The sequence below is a fragment of the Tamandua tetradactyla genome, chromosome 17 (assembly GCF_023851605.1).
Source record: "Tamandua tetradactyla isolate mTamTet1 chromosome 17, mTamTet1.pri, whole genome shotgun sequence".
NCBI classification, from domain to species: domain Eukaryota; kingdom Metazoa; phylum Chordata; class Mammalia; order Pilosa; family Myrmecophagidae; genus Tamandua; species Tamandua tetradactyla.
The window spans coordinates 10,468,395-10,484,828 of record NC_135343.1 but is presented as its reverse complement, the minus strand read 5'-3'; the positions used below and the strand labels follow the sequence as shown (position 1 = coordinate 10,484,828).

Here is a 16,434-nt window from a genome sequence, read left to right as displayed (position 1 = left end):
ATGAACATGGAAAAGCAAATGATTTTTAAAAAGGGAAGCAAAATGACTGATAGATCTTTGAAAGCCTATTTATCCTCCTTATTAATCAAAGAAATTCAAAAACTGTAATTTAAGGTACCATTTCTCACCTGTCAAACTGACAGGTTTTTCACAACTTAAGATACCCAGTATTGCTAACTATGAGACATTCAGGCACTCCACTTCGCAGCTAGAGAGAGTATAATTAGGACAGAAGTTTGGTGATGTGTATGACTTTTAAACTTTTTGCCTTGTTTAATGGAGAAGTTCCATTTAGAGAAAATTGTAGTAAGGAAATAATCAGTTGCGAGAAATTATGTATACACGTGTTTACCACATCACTGTTTGTAACAAAAGTGATTTAATTGCCTAATAGGAAAGAGTTAGTTAAATACATTTTGGTAGAGATATACAACGGAACAACTTGCATCCAGCCCTTTAAAAAAGTATGCTGTAAAAGAAGAGTTAATGTCCTAGGGAAATGTTCATGAGATTATAAAGTATGCTCAGTGTAATTGAAAATTTATTTTGAAAAAATAATATAGATTAAGTAGGTGGTTGAACAGATAGACAGATATGTGCTTCAAAAATAGTTTCGAAAGCTATACACCAAAACACTAACAATGATTATTGGATTGTGGCCGATCTTTTTTACATTTTCCTTTTTTGAATTTTCACATTATTCTAGTAAATGCACATACATCACATTTTTCTTTTTTCTTTTTTCTTTTTTTTGCATGGGCAGGCTCCCAGAATCAAACCCAGATTTCCAGCTCAGCAGGCAAGAATTCTTGCCACTGGGCCACCATTGCACTGCCCTTTTTTTCCCACCACATACATTACTTTCAACCTAAAAATTAATTTTAAAAAAGCAAAAATTATTGAATCTCAATTCAGCTTAACTTTATTATGAGCTAAATAAGCTTCGTACATTGTCTTAGAGGCAAACGTTAGAGATCCAATCAATCCTATAAGTTGATTTATAAATTAACATACATTTTCATTAAGTTCGCAATCTATACCTAGTATTCAAGTATTGTTCAAGGCCCTGAAATTAAAACCTAGTCTGTATACCATTTTAATTAAACATCTTTGTCTTCACTATCCACCCCTAAGCCTTCCTGTCTTTAGGACCTAATTCCTGTTCATCCCTTAACTACAATGTTCTAGCCTTTTCCGCTGTCCCTCTGTTATAATCTTTAAAATGTGAAGTCCTTAATATTGTTATTATCTCTGAAATTCCTCCGTCCAAATGAAATTGCTTTCCTCTGCCCCTCTAAGAATTTTGTTTTTACACTGTCATGGAACTTGGCGTTTACTACCTTATTATTATGTTTTGATGTGGAAACTTTCTCCCTTACTAGACTATAAATTTCTTGAGGGAAGAATTCATACCTCATTCATCATAAGAGTTTCCTCAATGCCCAACATTCTTTCATTCACTTCAGTCAAAACATATTCTATTATTTTTTTAAATACCATAAAAATGGTGCAGAGGATACAAAGATACAAACTCACAAGAAGCTTAAAATCCAAGGAAGACACATAAACAGCGTTGCAATTATAAATTTAAATGTTGATGCAGAAAATGTAGAAGAGAAGCAGCTCCAACACCTATTGGCCCTGGGGAATCAGGGAAGATTCTGAAGGGGGATTGTCATTTAGGCTGAGGCTTTGAAAAGGGTTGCTCAGATAAACAGTCTTGTAAGAATACATTCCATTCAGTAGGAACAACATATAAAAAAGGACTGTGAAAGAACAAGGTATGTTCAGGCAACTCCTATGTTCAATATGTATTTAGCAATCCCAGGGATTTCTGAAATATCCTCCTTTTCACTCTTTAAGTTTTACAGGATTATTTAGCAATGCCAGTCTATAGATGTGCTCTCCATCATCCCAAAGATTTGGATATATATATATATACGGAAATGCAAATAACAACAGTGCAGATCTGGCGCTCATTTTAATGACATGCTATGTGCTCCGGATAGCAATGATTAATTAAAAACATGCATTTTCTTTCACTCCCTTCCTGAATCCTAGTTAAATAATAGCCACGGTGAATAGCAAACAGAGGTAAATAACCAGACAACACATATCAGATCTACTAGACTACTATTTATTAGGGAATACTCACAGAGTTAGAAGAAATGATTGGTGTATAGGCATAAGATCATCAATGTAATGGGCCTGTGGGATGGTGAGATGATCAAGGAATGCAAGTACTACATTATAGCATAAGGACAAGAGTTGATATACACTGAAGTAGGACAGTGAAGGTATACTGCTTTCCCTGCCACATGAAAGCCTCTGGTGTTCTCTACTTATTAGATAGGGAAAAAGCATTTGTTAGATCCAAGTACTGAGACTCTTGAATTTGTGCCAGTAAGGAGACTGCATGCATTAGAGCAGCTCCAGTTGACATCATCTTATTAAATTTTAAATTTAAAATCTGTTCTCATTCTCCAAGATCCTCTTCTGCTCCACAAATGCCAGCAGGTAAATTAATTGGGAATGTGATAGGAATGTTCACTTCTATCAACAGGAAGGAGTTCCTTTGTTTATATGATGGAATAATCCTGTCTGCAAGAAGCTTACGATCCAATGAAGAGGCAGATATACAAAGAAATAATTATAAATGATTACGGTGTTATAAAACAATTACATGGGTTTATAAAACTACAGCAGTCCACTTCTAGCTGGCAGCTGTACATCATACACATCTGTAAATGAAGCTTAAATTTCTTCCTCAGTTAACTTACCATAGGAAATGGGTGTGGGGTTGAAGGGAGGAGAACATATTGAGAAATACATGATAAGGGGAGCACCACCATCCTGAACAGCAATGAAATGGTATTTCCCAGATGATGCAGGGGGCGTATCTTTTATGGCTTGCTGACTTCAGTGGAGATAATGGGATGTCTGGGTGGCTGAGGCTAAGTAGCTCTACTTCCAGGAGCATGGTGGGCATGGGTAGCAGGGCCACAGGGGTGATCATAATGGTTCAATCTGATGTTTGATGGTGCCTGATTGACCATAGGTTCTCTGAAACAAAATAGATGGGCAGATCACGAAGATTCTGTATGTTCTACATAAACTGGTAACTACAGGCCTGGCTTGAGTAACCACAATAGCCAAATCAATTCAAAGACTCAAGCCTCATGAATAAAGGGAGACAGCTATGCTGCAGAAACAGCCCTACACTATCACCACGCACTTAGTTCTTCCACATAACCTCCCCCAAAGTGACTTATGGTAATTTACCAGAACTTTGTGTATTGGGAAAAGGGAAATACCCAATCTTTCAAGAATTATTGGGCAATTGCTCTGAAGTAAAGACAATTACTAGTGACCTTGAAAGCCACTGTGGTTCGGGAGTCAGGAGGCAAATGGAATTTTGACTTAAATCCCTCTCAAGTGTCCCACTGTGTACAAGAAATCATCCTGGGGACCGTCTCCCCATTTCTCATGCGGTTTTTATTCCTTCTGGCCTCCTTTTTGCCCATGCGTGTTTGCTAGGTGTACAAAAAAAATCTAACACTAGCACGCACTTGAGTATTCACTGGCAGTGTGAACTGGATGAATCGAAGTCTAGTCTTCTCCCTGCAAAATAGATTTTGGGTCAGCTTAAAGTTCACCCCTGTAGGATCAAAATGGAAATACCACTGCTAGAACTTATCCTAAAAAAATAATTGTGCAGCTGCAATAAGATGAATGATTACAAATATTCACTGCAGTATTGTTTATAGAAACACAAATTGGATCAACATAATTGCTAATTAAGTAAACTATCATACATCCATACATTGAGATCCCTACAGCCACTCATATTAGTGTACATATTAGTGTTTGTACCTCTCTGCATACGTTGTTTCTGAAAGAGTGGGAGGAACTTCAGAGAATGAAGTGGGTAGCTGAGAGGCAGATATTGAAGTCTTTCATTGTATACTTTTAAAATTGTGAACTGTGTGAATTCACTTATTTAAAATTAAATTTCAAAAGTAGATGCAGTCTCTGTTAAGTGCAAATGATAGATAGCAAGAACCATAAAATATATAGAGGTTATTCTGTGATATCTGGGCATATAAGACATGACTTCAGTGACCCCTTTGATCAGATACCTCCTAGTGGTGACTAAATACCTGATCTGTTCCCAGATAGTTCTCTGATATTGACTGCCAAAAGCAATAATTCTAATCTGGGGTCATTGGACACATAGATTTATTTGTTAAAGGCCCACATATCATGTATAATGTGGGGGGATAGGGGAAGCTTTTTCAAATAGCTAAGAAAAAGCTGCTCACACTTCAAGTATAAGGTGTCCTTGCTCTGAATCTGTGGAATAACCTTGGTTGAAGTGGGCTGAAGTGGGCTATCTTATGCAGATCAGAAACTTTGGCAATTATATACCTAGAATTAGTAAAATGTCAAAAAGTACCTTGTTAAAAAATTTATTTAAAATATATATAAGAGGTGTGAGGGTAGTTGAGTGGTAGAATTCTCACCTGCCAGGTGGGAAACCCGGATTCAATTTCCAGCCCATGCACTTCCCAGAGAAAGAAGGAAACCAATGAAAACAAACAAATTCAGCAAATGGTGCTGCAATAACAGGATACGCACATGAAAAAATAATGAAATACGATCCTGCCATACACATACCAAATACATATATATGTATATACATATGTGTACATATATATATATATAAGATAAAAAAAGTAAATGCAGGGGTGGGCCGCGGTGGCTCAGCGGGCAAGAGTGCTTGCCTGCCATGCCGGAGGACCTCGGTTCGATTCCCGGCCCCAGCCCATGTAAAAAACAAACAAACAAACAAAATATAATAAAAAACAAGAAAATGTTTAAAGATGTTTCCCTTTCTTCCTTCCTTCCATCCTTCCTTCCTTCTCTCTGTCTTTCCTTCCCTTCCTCCCTAAAAAAAAAAAAAAAAAAAAAAAAAAAGTAAATGCAGAGAGAGAGAGAAAGAGATAGAAATGCCGGAGAGAAAGCCACCAAAATGGGCAGCAGTTATTTTGTGGTAGCAAGATTTGGGTTGATACTTTTTATTGCTTTACTTTTCTATATTGTTTGAATTTTTGTGATAAGCATGGATCATTTTTACAGATGTAAAAATTTTCAGTTATATAATTATAGTAGGAAATAAAAAAGCAATTTTCATTAAAATTTTTTTTAAATATTTTTTCAGGACACCCTTTGCACCATGCTCGTTGGTCATGAAGTCATGTCCTTTGCACTACCACTCCCAGCCCTAGCTCCTGGAACCCCAGCCCAGTAGTTTTCATTTCCTTTTCTTATCCTTTCCTCCAGAGTTGCTGATGGCGTAATCAAGAGTGTATTATGGCAAATGCTTCAAGCTCTTAATTTCTGTCATAAACATAATGTAAGTAACATTTTTAAATCTATTTGTTAATTTCTTCACAATGGCTCCTTTCTTCTAAGTAGCTCTGTTCATTTTGAACCAACTACAGACTGAAGGAAAGATAAGACCCAAAAGAGCAAAATTAAAGAAAGTTATAGAATGTGAGGAAAAAACATGGCCCTTTTCCAATTTCTCTAGAAATCAGATTACTTAATTCCTTATAAATTAAAACTTTGTATAAACCTAATGTTTCTTTTGCCACAGTACTAATGATTCCCTTAAAAAGTTGTTAAGTGCTTAAAGTAATTTTTCAGAATATCAGTAGTACAATCCACCAGGGTTGGTTTTATTTTATTGTGTCTCAATTCTTTTATCCTATAACAGTCCTCTTTCCTCTGCCTTTTTTCTTTTTTTTAGTATTTCCATGCCGTTAATTTAAAAAAAAACAAAAGTTTTATTTACACCATATAATCCATCCTAAGTGTATAATTAATCACTCTTGGTATAATCACATAGTTGTGCGTTCACTGCTACATTCAATATGAGAACATTCTCATTTTTTTCCAAGGAAAGAAATCCTATACCACTTATATTCCCCCCATTATTGACATTTACGTTTGGTTTAGTGCCTTTCTTACAATTAATGAAAGAAGATTACAATGTTACCATTAACTACAAATCTTAGTTTGCATTGTTGTGTTTTTCCCATATGCCACCCTGTCATTAACACCTTGCACTAGTTCATAGTTATAGTACATGTAAAAACTGCCTTATATTTATACAATTAACTACCATCATTGTCCACTCTGGGTTTAGCTAAGTTATATAGTCCCAGCTTTTATCCTCTAGCATTCCTTCTGGTGATATACACAACTATAGCCTTTCTCTTTCAACCATACTCACACTTGACTTTGTTAATTACACTTAAAACAGTGTTGGGCTACCATCACACAATATCATGCTATTCATTTCCGAATCTTCAAAATGAACCTTATCGAACATTTATCTCCTTATTCATCAATTGCTCAGTTTCTCCCCACTCTCTATCTCCTGATAACCTGTGCTCTTGAATTTAATTCTGAGTTTACTCATTGTAGTTAGTTCCTATTAATGAGACCTTGCAATATTTATCCTTTTGTTTCTGGCTTATTTTACTCAATATAATGTCCTCAAGATAATTCACCCCTGTTTGCATGCCTCACAACTTCATTCTTTTCTGCAGGCACACAATATCCCATTGTATGTATATACCACAGTTCGCCCTTCTGCTCATCAGTCATGGACTGTTGGGCTGCTTCCAATATTCCATCAATTATGAATATTGCCGCCATAAACATTGGTGTACAAATGTCTATTCGTGTTCCTGCTTTCAGTTCTTCTGAGTATATAGTTAATAACAGGATTGCAGGATCATATGGCAACCCTATATTTAGCTTCCTGTGGAACTGCCACATTACCCTCTAGAAGGGCTGAACAGTTCTACTTCCCTACCAGTAGTGAGTAGTTATACCCCCTTTCCACATCTTCTCCAGCCCTTGGAGTTTTCTGTTATTTTTTTTTTAATATTTTATTCATGCACCACACATTCCATCCAATGTGTATAATCAGTGGCTCCTGTTATAATCATATAGTTATGCATTCACCACCACAGTCTATATGAGAACATTTCCATTTCTTCTGATAAGAAAGAAGAAGAATAAAAGCCCATACCCCTCCCTTATACCCCCTCTTATTGACATTTAGCTTTGGTATATTGCCTTTGTTATAGTTAGTGAGAGAGTATTATTGTTAACTGTAGACCCTAGTTTGCATTAACTTTATTTTTTCCATATTCCATCCAATTTTTAACCCTTTGTAAATGTGACATACATCTGTTCACATTTGTATAAAAGCTTTCTTATATATGTTCAATTAACCACCATAATTGTTCACTCTAGGTTTTGCAATGTTCTACAGTCCCAGTTTTATCCTTTATTTTTCCTTTTGGGGCCATAAATACCCCTAGCAAATATCTCTTGAAATCATATTCACTCTCAGCTTTGTTCATTATACTTACAGTACTGGGCTCCTATCACACAGTATTGTGCAGCCCATTTCTGAACCTTTACAATCAATCTTGTTAAATATTTTGTACTCCTTAAGCATTAAATGCCAAATCTCTACCTCCTTCTGTCTCTTGATAACCTGTGTTCTCAAATTTAACTCTGAATATGCTCATTATGTTAGTTCTCATTAGTGAGACTATACAGTATTTGTCCTTTTATTTCTGGCATAATTCACTCAACATAATGTCCTCAAGATTCATCCATGTTGTTACATGTATCATGACTGCATTCCATTTTAAATCTGCATAGTATTCCATCATATATATATATACACACCAATTTATTTATCCTCTTGTCAGCTGATGGACATTTGGATGGTTCCATCTATTGGTAGTCACGGATAATGCCACTGTAAACATCAGTGTGCAGATGTCTGTTCATGTACCTGCTTTCAGTTCTTCCAAGTATATACCTAGTAATGAAATTTCTGGATCATGTGGCAGTTGTATAGTTAGCTTTCTGAGGAACTGCCACACTGCGTTCCAGAGTGGCTGCACCATTCTGCATTTCTGACAACAGTGAATAAGTGTTCCTATTTCTCCACATTCCCTCCGCACTTGTAGTTTTCTGGGGTTTTTTGATAATAGCTATTCTAGTTGGTGTGAAATGGTATCTCATTGTGGATTTGATTTGCATTTCCCTAATGCTAGTGAAGTTGAGCATCTTTTCATATGCTTTGGGGCCATTCGTATTTCTTCTATGGAAAAGTGTCTGTCTATGTCTTGCCCATCTTTTAATTGAGTTGTTTGTCTTTTTGTTGTTGAGTTGTAGAATCTCTTTATTCTGAATATTAAAAAACTCTTACAGATATGTGGTTTCCAAATGTTGTCTCCCATTGAGAAGGCTGCCTTTTTACTTTCCTACCAAAGTCCTTTGACACACAAAAAGTATTCAGTTTTGAAGATAACCCATTTATCTATTTCTTCTTTCATTGCTTGCACTTTGGATATAAGTCCTACCACAAAATCTTTAAGATATTTCCCTATATTTTCTTCTAGGAGTTGTATGGTCTTATCTCTAATATTTAGATCTTTGATCCATTTTGAGTTAATTTTTGTATATGGTGTGAGCTCGGTGTCCTCTTTCATTCTTTGGATATGAATGTCCAGTTCTCCAAGCACCATTTTTTGAAGAGGCTGTTCCATTCCGGTTGAGTGGACTTGGCCACCTTATCAGGAATCAATTATCTGTATATGAGAGGGTCTATTTCTGAGCACTCAGTTTGATTCCATTGGTCAGTATATAAATCTTTATGCCAATACCATACTGTTTTGACTGCTGCAGCTTTGTAATACGCTTTTTTTGGAGCGAGGGGTGGGTGGCAGGGTGTATGGTCTGGGAGCTAAACCTGGGTCTTCCACATGGAAGATGAGCATTCTACCATTTGACAACCCGTGCACCCATAATATGCTTTATTAATGCAATTTTTTCGAAATATGTTCACATACCATATAATCATCCAAAGTGTAAAGTCAATTATATAGTATATAATTGTATATACTTGTATTAATTTTTGAATATTTTCATTGCTCCAAAAAAAATAAAAATAAGAATTAAAATTAAAATTGAAATAAAAAGAACACCTAGAACACCCTATACCTCTTATCCCCTCACCTTTTATTTATTTATTTCTTGCCTTATTCCCTTACTCATCTGTCCACACACTGGATAAAAGGAGTGTCAATCACAAGGTTCTCACCATCACATGGTCCCACCATAAAAGCTGTATCATTATATAGTCATCTTTAAGAATCAAGGCTCCCGGATTACAGTTCTACAGTTTCAAATATTTCCTTCTAGCTATTCTAATACACTAAAAACTAAAAGAGATATCTATATAATGCATAAAGAATAATCTCCAGAATGACCTCTCAACTTTTCTTTTTTTAATCTCTCAGCCACCAAAACTTAATTTTGTTTCGTTTCTTGTCTCCCTTTTGGTCAAGAAGACTATCTCAATCCCACCATGCTGGGCTCATCCACAGGAGTCATATCCCACATTACAAGAGATTTACACCCCTGGAAGTCATGTCATACGTAGCGGGGGAGGGCAGTGAGTTTAGCTGCTGTGTTAGCTTAGAGAGGCCCCATCGGAGAAACAAAAGAGGTTCTTTGGGAAGTGACTTTTAGGCATGATTATATAAGTAGGCTTAACTTCTCCTCTGCAAGAGTAAGTTTCGTAGGGCTTGGCCTATTAAATTGATAGTCCCCAATGCTTGCAAGAATGTCAAGAATTCCTGATGTAATAGACTTTAAAGTCAGGTAGTATGAGACTTCCAACTTCACTTTTTTTTTTAATTAATTTAAAAATTTTTTTTAAATACCAAAATAACACCAAACACGCAAACATTCTTAACTTTTGATCATTCCGTTCTGCATATATAATCAGTAATTCACAATATCATCACGTAGTTGCATATTCATCATCATGATCATTTCTTGGAACATTTGCATCTATTCAGAAAAAGAAATAAAAAGAAAACAGAAAAAAATTCATACATACCATACCCCTTACCCCTCCCTTTCAGTGATCACTAACATTTCAATCTAAATTTATTTTAGCATTTGTTCCCCCTATTATTCATTTTTATTCCAAATGTTTTACTCGTCTGTTGATAAGATAGATAAAAGGAGCCTCAGATACAAGGTTTTCACAGTCACATAGTCATATTGTGAAAGCTGTATCATACAATCATCTTCAAGAGACATGGCTACTGAAACACAGCTCTACATTTTCAGGCAGTTCCCTCCAGCCTCTCTATTACATCTTGACTAACAAGGTGATATCTATTTAATGTGTAAGAATAACCTCTAGGATAACCTCTCGACTCTGTTTGGGAATCTCTCAGCCATTGACACTTTATTTTGTCTCATTTCACTCTTCCCCCTTTTGGTAGAGAAGGCTTTCTCAATCCCTTGATGCTGAGTCTCAGCTCATTCTAGGATTTCTGTCCCACATTGCCAGGAATGTTCACACCCCTGGGAGTCATGTCCCACGTAGACGGGGGAGGGTGGTGAGTTTCTTGTTGTGTTGGCTGGAGAGAGAGGCCACATCTGAGCAACAAAAGAGGTTCTCTTGGGGGTGACTCTTAGGCCTAATTTTAAGTAGGCTTGACCTATCTTTTGTGGGGTTAACTTTCATATGAACAAACCCCAAGATTGGGGGCTCAGCCTACAACTTTGGTTGATGGCACTGCTTGTGAGAATATCACAAGTTGAATTTTCCCCCTTTCTCACCATTCCCCGAAAGGGACTTTGCAGATACTTTTTTATTCACAGTTCAAATCACCCTGGGATTTATTGAGGCATCACTCTGGGTAAACCAACAAAATCTCATGCCCTACTCAAGGTTCCATGTACTTATGGTGTTCATTTAAGCTATCTACGTAATCCAGCTTCACTTTTCTTAAGATGATTTTAGCTATTCAGGGCAACTTGCTCTTCCAGATAAATTTGATTATTGCTTTTTCTATTTCTGTAAACTAAGTTGTTGGGATTTTAATAGGTATTGCATTGAATCTATAAATCAATTTGGGTAGAATTGACATCTTAACTATAGTTTCTCTTCTAATCCATGAACATAGTATGCCCTTCCATTTATTTAGGTCTTCCTTGATTTCGTTTATTAATGTTTTGTAGTTTTTTGTGTATAGATAGGTCTTTTCTGTCCTTGGTTAAATTTATTCCTAAATTTTTATTCTTTTAGTTGTTATTGTAAATGGAATTTTTTTCTTGATTTCCTCCTCGGGTTGCTCATTACTAGTGTATTATAAATAATACTGATTTTTACTTCTTGGTCTTGTATCTGCTGACTTTGCTGAACTTGTTTATTAGCTCTAATAACTTTGCTGTAGATTTTTCAGTATTTTCTACATATAGAATCATGTCATTATTACCAGACTAAGGCCGTAGATTCTTTAGCTCAACACGCTTAGTAACCAATTCCTGAGACTGGGTTTCAAAGAGAGAAAGAGTCTATTACTAGGTATGTAATAGGAGAGTAGATGGCCTAGTGGCCCCAAATCTATCTCCCCAAACTCCAGTAATTCTGATAGTTTTATTAGAGAAAAAGATGGGCAGGGTTTAGAATAATGAGCTCAGTGACCCCAGATGATGTAATTAGAGGTGATTTAATTATTGGGCATGTGCAGATTGATTACATGCTTAGTCACAGAATGTATGTAACAAAATGGCAGAATGAGGTCTAGGTGACTTGTAGGTTAATGTCTAAGCAACTATGCATGTCGGACGGGCCCACTTTGGTTAGATCCAGTCTTGGTCATCCAGATAACTTTAAATTTAGGATGGGTTAGTTCTTGGCTGACCCAAGACCTTTCATTAATAAATATTAGGAGCTATCTTTAGTGATTACAAGTCTCTAAAGTTGAAAAACTGGATAACTGAGTACAAATGAAGGTTATTCACAGGGTTTTTACAGTCACAGAGGCAGAAGACAAGGGCTATATAATCATTATCAGAAATCAAGGCAGCTGAATTACAATTCAGAGATTTCAGGTATTTCCCTTTGTCTACTCCAATATGCCAGAAAGCAAAAAAGAAATATTTATATAATGATGCAGTAATCAAAATCATCCCTTAAATCCTGATTTCTCAGTTACAGCATCTGCAAAAAGTGAAAATTTTACTTCTTTCTTTCCAATTTGGATGCCTTTAATTTATTTTTCTTGCCTAATTGCTCTCATACCATTAATTTTTAGACCCGTAGTTCCCAAACATTAAGCATGCATGAGAATTCCCTGAGAATTTATTAAAGCAACTTGCTCAGTCCCATCCCCCAGAGTTTATGATTAAGTAGGTCTGGGTCTAGTTTTATTAGAGAAAAGATGAGTAGGGTTTAGAATAATGAGCACTGTGACTCCAGATGATGTAATTAGAGGTGATTTAATTGTCGAACGTGCACAGATTAATTACATGCTTAATCACAGAATGTGTATAAGAAAATGGCAGACTCAAGAATTTGCATTTCTAGACTGATAGAGGGGCACAAATGAATTCGAAGGAAAGATAGATGATAAAGACTGAGATGGTATCATCTAGGAATGCCTAGAGTATACAATGATAGTGACTAAATGTACAAATTAAAAAATGTTTTTGCATGAGAAAGAATAAAGGAATGTCAATATTGCAGGGTGTTGAAAATAGTTGATAATTCATATTTTGAAACTTTATGTGTGAGACTAAAGCAAAAAATGTTTATTTAGTACAAAAAAAAAGAATTTGCATTTCTAACATTTTCTCAGGTGATGTTTAAGCTGCTGGTCTAGGAATCACATTGTGGTCTATTGTTTCCTGTGCGTAATTTAACTTCTTTCCTTTATATTTTCTTTAAAGTGATATTAATATCTAGAGGCTTGATTATACTCATGTTCAGTTTTTAGAGAAGTCTTCATATATGGTGCTGTATACTTCCTATTGCATCATACATGAAGCATGTAATGTCTGATTGTCCCATTTGAATCATGTTAAAATTGATCAGTGGGTTCAGGAAGTATTAGTTTGTTCCCCTCCATTATAAATTTCCCTGTCAACCCTTTATACAGTGGTTTTAGCATTGGTTGATAATTAATGCCTACTAGTGACTGTATCTAGTAGTAGTTCATTAGGGTTCAGAGATGGTGATTTTCTAATTCTATTTTTCCTTCTGCATTCATTAATTGAAATTCAGTAGAGAAAAATATGCCCTCATACTTTATAGTAACCAGACTCCTCATATTTGGAGTCTGGTTACTATAAAGTACAATAAAAAAAAATTTGATTATTTCCCTCTATTTGTCAGTACTCACAGTGATAAGTTGGTGACTTGGCAGCCTTCAAAGGTGAAAAATGATTGTTTTTTCCCTTGTGGGGAGACATCATTAAAAGCAGATAGATTTTTATATATGAGTTATGTTTCAATATTTTGCAGAAATTGTTTTCTCTGATACTTAAATTGTAGAATATCAGGCCAGTAGGAGCTTCTTCAAGTTCTGGGTGCTTGTACTATAATAATAATGCATTTAAAAAATATTTCTGGGCCTTTTGAACAGATCCTAGACAGAGACAGTGTTGAGGCAAGGGTGCAAATTTCAATATGGTCATTTTGGTATCAGCCGAATTTCTACCAAGTAGTTTAGAATTGCTGAAAAAGATAGTATAAGATCATGGAACTAAATTTCAGTACATAGAGAAACCTTTCTTTAGTGTTAATGAAGTCAGTGAAGTTTTTGTTAGAATTAACCAGAAGTTTTCATTTCCCACTAATAACATATACAGGGATATTGTACACAAGGTGCATGAACATGTTTTTCATGGTGCAAGTACTTGTGCTTTCAAATACTCACTAAAGGTGATGCTGTATTGAATCCATTATTTCTGTTGCTTTCTCCACCATGTGATAGGAAGTCTTAAAATTCACTTTAAATTCCACTGCAGGAGTTGTATAGGTAGTTAAAATGATTTTTTTTAAATACAGTTTATCACAGATGTTTTCTTTCACTTTATCTTTGTATGACCACACACTTTCTAGTGTACCAGAATATAATTTTGAATGCTGTGGCTGCAGTTGATTAATCTTTGTATCTCTTACAATGCCTGGCTTGTTTCTTTTATATAAAGTTGCTCAATAAAAATGTATTGAAAAATGGAATGAATGAATGAATCAGCTAATCAACCAACCTACTACCTGATTGTGACTCACCATTTCAAGTGGACCCAAATATTATTGCAGTCAGTGCCACTGCCATCACTTCTCTGCTTGGACCAACAGATTTTGTATGTTAACCTTTAAGATATTGAAAACATCCCATTGATGATCTATGAACTATATTAAAAAATGGGTAATTTTTTAGACAGACTTGCTTCCTCAGGATGGAAATACTTCTGAACTCTGGTTTTCTCATTTTCTTATGCTATGGTAAGCCTTTGCATATCAAACTCTTAATTTTACCTATTAGCTAAAATGCATAAAAAGGATAAAAATCTAAGTTTTATATAAGCTGTTATAATAATACATCTAAAACCTTTATACTCACCTTATTTTTAAAGGAACCCTGATGATACTCTTTAAGAATAGAAAAGGCAATCTGACCCAGTGGTGTTACTGCACACCCACAGCTTCCAACCTGTGGAGAATGTGTACCTTGGTATCGCTGGAGTTGCGATCCTAACCAAGACCATGAAGATTAAAAAAGTAGTGCAAGATTAACCTTGCTACTCAGTGTATGGTTGCGTAGCGGTCACCTAAGGCTCATTAGAAATCTCAGACTCAATAAGACCTACTGAATCAGAATCTGCAGTTCAACAAGATCTCCAGGTGATTCATATGCACATTAAGTTTTGAGAAAATTGAATCTAAGAAAATAGCCTACTATTTTGTCTCTTTCTTCTCTATGATATCACTGGAATGACATAGCCAGAGTGACCCATTAAGCATCATTATAAACTCATGGATTTTTATACATTTGATGTATTAATTAGCAGAAAAGAACTTCATCTCAAAATGGCAAAACTACAGTGGTTCCTGGGGTTATAAGTATGTCCAATACTTATAATATCCATTAACTTGTTGAAATTAATATTTTGGTTGTCAGGAAAGGGTTCTCTTTCCTCCATCATTGCTATGTATCTCACCAAAGCTCAAAAAGAACAACCTTCTCAGATAACAGAAAATTGTTGCTCTGTGGGCTATATAAAAAGCAACAGGATGGGAAGATGATGGAGTATGAAGCTCCATGAATCAGTCCCTACCCCAAAACAGCTATTGAACTGGCAGGAACTGTCTGAATAGAAAATTTTGAAAGTCTTGAGTCTAGTGGAACATTGCAATATCCAGAAAGAGCTGAAGGAAAAGGCTGGTGAATTGCAGTAAATATTGGTGAATTTGTTCCTCTTGCAGTGGCTACCATCCCCCACCCCCAACCACATGGCAGGCAGCAGTGTGTGCTGTATCTTGGGCTCCTGGTGGAGCTTGCTGGTTCCAGGGTAGGCTATAATAACCCAAGTCCTCCAGAGTCCAGGGATGTGTGGTCTGATTACTGATCACTGTTTTGGATTATTTACTTCAGTTCGCTGGAGGACCAGTGCTGAGGGCAGCCGTTGTTCCAGTACCCTTCAATCAAAAGTGGCAGAAGAGTCCTAAAGAGGCATTGCCTTTTACCCTCCCCCTCTTCTCTTTCCATTCCCCACTTAGAGCAAGAAGAATCTGGTGTAGTCACAGATTGACAGTTCTAGCCCACAACAACAACTAAAAAAAAAGGTAGCAATTTCAGAGGAGTAGGAGAACTAGATTTACAAAATTATAACAACATTACCAGAATATCCAATTTGCAACAAAAAAATTACAAGACACACAAAGAAATAGGAAAATATGACTCATTTACGGGGAAAAAAATATTCCCAGAAAGCATTCCTGACAAAGGTCATACATTGAAACTATTAGTCAAAGACTTTAAGTGAACTGTCTTACATATGTTGAATGAGCAAAGCAATCCATATTGAAAAAACTAAAAGAAATTCAGAAAATGTCTGAACAAAATAAAGATTTGAAAATTATAAAAAGGAACCAAACAGAAATTTTGGTGCTACAAAGTACAGTAGTTGTAATGAAAAACTCATTAAATGTATTCAACAGCAGATTCTGAACAGGCAGAAGAAAGGATCAGCATACTTGAAGATTTTCCAGTGTGAGAAGCAGAAAGGAAGAAAATAAGGAAAAATGAACAGAACCTGTGGGATCTGTGGGACACCATAAAGTATACCAACATACACATCATTGCAGCCCCAAAAGGATAAGAGAAAGAAGAAGGGGGACAAGAAGTATTTGAAGATATAATGGCTTAAACTTCCCAAATCTGATGAAAGGCCTGAATATTATCATCTAGGAAACCACACAAACTCCAAGCAGGATAGACTTTAAAAGATCTACATCAAGACACA

The 16,434-nt window shown here is 35.8% G+C and overlaps 1 protein-coding gene across 5 annotated transcripts in view; it reads left to right on the top strand.

Annotated features, from left to right (window-relative positions):
- The window catches only part of CDKL4 (cyclin dependent kinase like 4), an 80,630-nt gene that overhangs the window by 39,083 nt on the left and 25,113 nt on the right, over positions 1-16,434 (top strand). For all 5 annotated transcript variants that reach the window (XM_077134046.1, XM_077134045.1, XM_077134043.1 and 2 more), the window contains one exon: positions 5,344-5,416. In XM_077134046.1, coding sequence (XP_076990161.1) covers positions 5,344-5,416 — 73 coding nt within the window. The remainder of the gene's footprint in view (positions 1-5,343; positions 5,417-16,434) is intronic.